At 38.2% G+C, this 6,965-nt stretch overlaps 1 protein-coding gene across 1 annotated transcript in view; it reads right to left on the bottom strand.

Annotated features, from left to right (window-relative positions):
- Emb (embigin) overlaps nt 1-6,965 on the bottom strand; it is a 41,623-nt gene that overhangs the window by 16,026 nt on the left and 18,632 nt on the right. The window contains exons 3-4 of the mRNA XM_015497322.2: nt 5,957-6,146; nt 5,635-5,723 (exon numbers count right to left, since the gene is read on the bottom strand). Of these exons, the coding sequence (XP_015352808.2) occupies nt 5,635-5,723; nt 5,957-6,146 (279 nt within the window). The remainder of the gene's footprint in view (nt 1-5,634; nt 5,724-5,956; nt 6,147-6,965) is intronic.

Raw genomic sequence — 6,965 nt, 5'->3', positions numbered from 1 at the left:
ACTCCAGATCATCTGAAGCATGTATATCCTGAATTCTTTATCTGACATTCCATCTGCTGCAGCTGTTACCTCTTCTAAAGTTGCGTTGACCTGCATTGCTTGTGGTCCTTTCTTTCCTTGTCTTTTCATACTGCTTGCGTTTCTTTCCTGCAGGCGCGGGCGGCGGCTCTGCTCTCTCCTTATTCCAATTGGGGTGTCGTGGCTACCACGCCGGCAGGTCACTGGGCCTGTTCTGGGCGCTGGCGGTGGCTCTGTTCTGCCCCTACTCCAATTGGGGTGACAAGTGTACCACACCGGCAGGCCACTGGGCCTGTTCCGCTGGTCGGTCGCAGATCTGCCCACCTTTCGGGCACGGGTGGCAGCTCTGCTCTGCCCCTACTCCAATTGGGGTGTCGTGACTACCCCGCCGGCAGGTCGCTGGGCCTGTTCCTGGCACGGGCGGCGACTCTGCTCTGCCCCTACTCCAATTAGGGTGATGTGTGTACCACGCCGGCAGGCTCCTGGGCCTGATCTGCAGGTTGGTCCAATGTACCATATTTAGAGAACACTAATTTGTTTGAACTATTGGGGTGGGAGGGTGGACACAATTTGTTCTGGGCCACTACTTATGTTTGGAAATATTTATTAATTTAAGGACAGTGTGACAGTATTCTAATGTGCCTTGCTGATTTTTTAAACTCTGGGTAAAGTAGGACACATGAGAGCCTTGGGGTTGGAATAATCAGGTTTGAAGGTAGTGAAATGGCTGATTTAGGATACTGTCTAGGAAGATGGGTTCGAATCTAGCCAGTGGAAAAGTAGCTCTCTGGAGCTAGAAGGTTGGAGATCTGCATTTGCATAGTAATGGACTAGAATAGATTAGCTTAAATGTTACCATTGGTTTAAGGACATTTAGATGCTACCATATTTGGACAAAGATTCTTCCATATGGTCAAGGAGAGCTAAGTGGACTTCAGCATGAAGACTGAGGACTAAAGTCCTAGCTGCTTCTATGATGCTACTTTTCCACACTTTTACTTCTTGGATACTTCCCAGAGAAGACAGATGGCTGAGTCATGACAAGTCTCATAGCATTTGGTCCTATCAAAATCTCCCCATGAGTTCCAAAAAGTTCTCGTTTGTAACCAATTTAATTTTTGCATACTTTCTACAGAGATTTTTAATATTGATTCATATTATGGAAATTTTCAGCAACTAAGGATATTTGACCCACTACTGAAGAACTCTCATCTCTCATCTTTCTTGGATGAAAAATAATCATCAGCAGCTAGAAGCTCCCGACGTGCACTTTTGCTGTCTTGCAGGTTCTGGCATCCACAGCCAAACACACAAAGTCAGCAGGGTTTTTTGCCTTGTACTAATCAGTAATGTCGAAGCCCTGTTATACCCTTGTAGCAATAAATCAACTGGCTCCTGTAAAGACAGAAGCAGGGACTTTGAAGATGATTTTTTCTAAGGGCTCAGGCTCGAGCTATAGTTGGCTCATGTAGTCTATGACCCCCCCAAAAAAATTTATTTTGGCTAACTTTAAAATAGTGGATAAAACAGGCTTTTCATGCACATTCAACTCTAGTGCTGCTAAGAAAAGAAAATTCTTCTTAGGAAAAACCATAAGCAACCCATGTAGAGAAAGTATAATAGGACAGTGTTTTAGTCAGCTTTTCACTGCTGTGACTAAATGATCTGACCACAACAACTATAGAGGAAAACAAGTTCCTTTGAGGGCTCACAGTTTCAGAGGTTTTAGTCCTTAGAAGACTGGCTCCATTCCTTAAGGTTCCAGGTGAGGCTGAACATCCTGGCAGGAGAGGGTGGCAGAGGGAAGCAGTTCACATCACAGTGATCAGGAGGCAGAGAAAGACACTCCACTCTCCAGATACAAATATATACTCCAAGCCATGCCTCAATCCCCACCTCCTCCAGTGACACCCTACCACTTTAGTTAACACTCAGTTAATCCCTATCAGGGGATTAATTTCACTGATTGGGTTAAGACTCTTACAACCCAATCATTTCTCCTAAGAACCTTCTTATGTTGTCTCACACGTGAGCTTTTGGGGGCCACCTCACATCCAAACCGTAACAGACAATTATAAAAATATAATATACAACACTCCACAAGCTTTACAGACCTAATAAAAGAATAACTATAACATTAATTATTGTGTTGATATCTTTAAATTCTACATAAATGAAATCATTTCTCCAAACAATATTCAACCTAAATGAATTATTATTTTTACCAAGGAAGATCTGGAAGGACTCAACTTATTAATTTCATAAAAACCTTCAGGATATAGTACATACTTAAAAGTTATATTACTGCGAAGCAGCAATTAAAACCAAACAAGTTATCTGGACACAGGGGTGCCTGTCTGTAATTTCATCTGCTCAGGAAGCTGAGGCAGGAGGATTGCAAGTTTGAGCCAGCCTGAGAAACTTAGCAAAATACTGTCTTGATATAAATAGGCTGGTGATGCTGCTCAGTGGTAGAGGGCTTGCCTAGGCAGGCATGAGGCCCTGGGCTCAATCCCCAATATCACAAAAATAAAGAAGAATTTGAACTAAATTGCTTCACACAAATTAAAAAACAAGAGGAAAATGCAAATATTCAGTGGGTTTTTTTTTTTTTTTTGCATGTCTGAAAGACTTGATTTAAAAGCTCATCCCTGTATTGGTCAGCGTCAGCTTAGTAATGTCAAAATAGTTGGGGAATCAAGAGGCCTTCCCTAAGAATACTTGGCATGAAATTGATATTTTTGAAAAATAAAATGCTTCCAATAATATTCACATCAGAGCCAAGAATGGTCATATATAGTAATCTGATTGATTTATGATGAGGGCTAATAAGGAAAAAAAAATGTTGTACAGTCAATACTTAAACTTTGATCAGACACGGTAAGTCTGTATTTCCAGAAAATAAAGCAATGTAGAGGACAGAGAGGAGATACACACACTAATTTTAACTAATAGGTGAAAAGTATTAAACACAAACACACACACACACACACACACACAGCATTTAAAGTTGAATTTCCTGGGAGCACTTAAGTCATGAGATTTGGTGAGCAAACACCTAGAGGCCTTCTTTACATATTTAAAGGACACTCAATAAAATGTGATTATTAGTATTTTGTGTGTGTATATGCATGTGTGTGTTTAATACTTTTTCACTTATTAGGAATAGTGAAGGGGGGAGACAAAGGGAAGAAAGAAAGGAAAAGGTAAGAGAAAAGAAAAGGAGAAAAGGAGCAAAGAGGAGAATGAAAGGGAGGACAAGACAGGGAAAAGAAGAGAGGAAAAAGGACACAGTAAGGAAATGCATACGGTCCATCCACTCCTCCACTAAGTTAAATTAGTCAACAGAAGAAAGAAGATTAAGAAAGAATATACATGATCAAAATAATCAAAGGACAAAGCCAATTTCTGCCTTTGGAAAGACCAAGGACTTGTTATCTTTACTAAATTGGAACATTTACAAAACATGCAAAGGAGGTGTGTCCCAGTGCAGAGAGGACACAGGGAGGGACGTGGGAGTGAACCACCTTCAATCATGGAAATAAAGAAGCAGGTTATTCTGCTACTGACAGGGCCTTCAGGATAGGATCAGTATTCTGTCAGAATAAAGTTTTTGGAAAAAGGAGAAGAGTCTTCCCGTTCTCTGGAAAATTAATGTGTAGCAGAACCCTACACAGTTTTCAACAGGCTATATTTCCCAAATACCAGCATGAACACTGTAGTTCCTTAATCTACCACAAAACATTGGGATGTTCATAAAGATAATTACCCCAAAGCAATTTGTCTTTATTAGGAGACTATTTGAGTTGGATAATAGAGATTGTGACTTTGTAAAGTTTTGGTTTAATGATGGTAATAGTAAATATATCAATTTGCTTATTTCTCTGAGGAAGAACTGTAGATTATATTGTGGGGTTTGAATAGTCATGTGGCACATAATGACATTTCAGTCAACAATAAATCATTGATACACAGTGGTGGTCCCAGAAGATTATAAGGGAGCTGAAAAATTCCTATTACCTAGTGCATGGGTAACTGAAGAAGAGGCAAGAGAAAAGGAAACTGCAGGAGAGAAGGAAATATTCCCATGAAAAGTCAAAGTGAAGTGTTCAGCAGAAGCGGAATACTAAGGCTCCTTAAAAAATTTACAAGCATGGACCCAGACATAGCAAGGTTTTCATTAAGGGAGGAAGACTCATGGTGCATCATCTGCTTAAAAGCAAATCTATGACAAATACAGTGAAACAAATCAAGCAAACCACTCTGAACAGATTTCTGAATAGGTCTTCTGAAGAGAGCCTCATGCAGGTCCTTCAAGAATGTTCCAGAAAGAGAACTTGTTATCAGAGAGATGACAGCTCCTTGTGTGTTGCTGCCCCTAAAGACTGTCCATGGTACAAGAGGTGGCAGTGAGGACAGGGCCATGAGTCTGACTCTGTGCAGGTCTAGACTCGTATGTGTATTTGTGTTTTCACTTTAAACAAAAACATTTACAAAGTTGAAAAAAAAAAGACTCTTTAATAAAAACAAAGGTTTACCACTGGTTACATGGAGAAAATATTTTTGCATAGCTATATAATGTTTGTGTTTTAGCCTATTAGAAAAGTCAAAAAAGTTTTTAAAAAGTTTAAAATTTATAAAGTAAAAAGTTACAGTAAGCTAAAGATGATTTATTATTAAAGAAATTTTCATTTATAAATCTAGTGTAGCCTAAGTGTGCAGGGTTTACAAAGTCTACAGTGGTAGACAATTAAGTCCCAGGCCTTGACTCATACTCACCACCCACTCACTGACTCACCCAGGGAGACTCCCAATCCTTCAGGTCCCATTCACGGGAGCACCCCACAAAGGCATACCACTTTGTATCTTTCATACTGTATCTTTACTGTACCTGTTACATGTTTAGATACACAAATTCTTACCACTGGTTACAATGGCAGACAGTGTTCAATGAAGTAACACACTCTCCAAAGTCCTAACCTAAGAGCCACAAGCTCCACTACAGAGCACAGGTGTGTCGCAGGCCAACAATCAAGGTTTCTGTAAGTGCTTTGTGTGTTTCCCACAGGAAAGCACCTGATGACACATTTCTCAGACTGTATCCTGCTGTTAAGGGATGCGTGGCTGTATTTTTAAACGGCCATACGTGATGATATAAAATGTACTCAACCCTTTGTGCATCTCCATACTATTTTTAAATTTTACGGATCTCTAAAATAACAAGGCCTGGAGTCAGGGATGTAGTACACCAAACCATATTCTCCTAATCTGGGAGAGAACAGTAACTCAGAAATCTGGAGGACTATTACAAAAGCTCTAAATTTAGAGGGCTGAATTAATAAATAAATTAAGAGACTAATATGATTTATGAAAACCTGGCAGGCTGGCCTTTGGAAGTAAAACCTGTATTTAAACTAAGAGATGGAAGCAGAGAGGGGAGTGGATTAGGGAATGCAAGACCATTTTCAAGGTCACCTTTGTGAGTCAATGGAAAGCATGTAAATTTTTTTCCCCAACTTCATTGTGTGTATTATTACAATAATAATTAAAATCAGGGACTTAAAAATCTAAGAACATAATGCTGAAGTTATTATTTCTCAAGTTATTAATACTGACCTTTGATATTAAATGTTCCCTTTTGTTCCTTTTCCTCTTCAAAGAAGCAGGAATAACTTCCCATTTGTTTGCTATTAATGATGGTGAACCTAAAGGTAATTTAAATTATTAATCCAGGCTTAGTTCTTCAAATACTTCTTAATGAAAATTAAGACTTAACAATTAATCAAAATTTAAAAACAGAAATAATTCTATAAACATGCAAATTAGAATATTAGCTTAACATTCATTAACTGCAAAGGAATTTTTTATTGTCAGTAAAAATATTTAGGATAAAACCAATTCTGGCTATCAACATAGGTTGAAAATCTTGTATACTCACGTGTATTGGGTATACAGGGTGTTTCCTGATGCATTAATGAGATAATTATTATTCTCAAGTAGCTCATCACCTTTTCTCCAAGTAATGTTTATTGAATTCAAATCTCCAGATGTTGTGAACTGGCATGTGAGTTCCATATTAGAAGGCTTTTCTAATGTGATATTTTTTTCTACTAGCATACTGGACTTGTCTGTAAGTCATGAAAGACAAAAAATGTTTTAAAAGTTACATTTGCAGGGAAATCCAATATATAAAACCTTTTCTAAATTTTCAGTGGTGCTATATGAACAGTTTCTCAACATTCCATCCATTTATTTGAAGAATTATTCCTCTGTCAACATAGATCTGGTTACTTTTCTTATTCTCCTTCACAGGCACAGCTGAAGAAAAGTTTTGATACCACATTAACAGAATCACAAAAGCATAAGTCTGTGATATTTATCTCTTGAAATCATGATAGCTAAATAGGATATAGGGAAGAGAGTACTAAAAAATATACTCCATATGCTCTGAAAGTGTGGGAACAGTATAACTGTAAACACCAACCCACACTAGTGGGTTGAGACTAGAGGGCCTATTTCAAATCTTTTCAATAAACATAGTGTTGGAACATGTCGCAAGAATGCTTTGTGTGTAGTGTGGATTGGACTGAGATGCTATATTCTGTCATTCCTGGTATTCTTAAGAACCTGTAAATCTAAAAAAAGAGAATTTACATAGGCATCCTATAGTTCTAAATTTTAACTGAATTCCAAACATCAGTATCAATTCATAAGATGTTATGAATTGATAACAGTCATAACATCTGTATATACACATATGTACACACCTACATATATGAAAGGAGTCCAGGATATGCCAATAAAGTATAAAAATTTATTTTGAGCAGCAGGCATTGAGTTCCTGAAATCTTTTATCTGACTAAACATAGAGCCTCCAAAAAGCACTCAGAAGAACTCACTTGTCATAAATCCCCTCCGCAAAAGCAAACAAGGAAGATAATTCTCAT

The sequence above is a fragment of the Marmota marmota genome, unplaced genomic scaffold, assembly GCF_001458135.2.
Source record: "Marmota marmota marmota unplaced genomic scaffold, marMar, whole genome shotgun sequence".
NCBI classification, from domain to species: Eukaryota; Metazoa; Chordata; class Mammalia; order Rodentia; family Sciuridae; genus Marmota; species Marmota marmota.
Note: the sequence above shows the minus strand (reverse complement) of the source record. Positions and strands in the feature narration are given on the sequence as shown.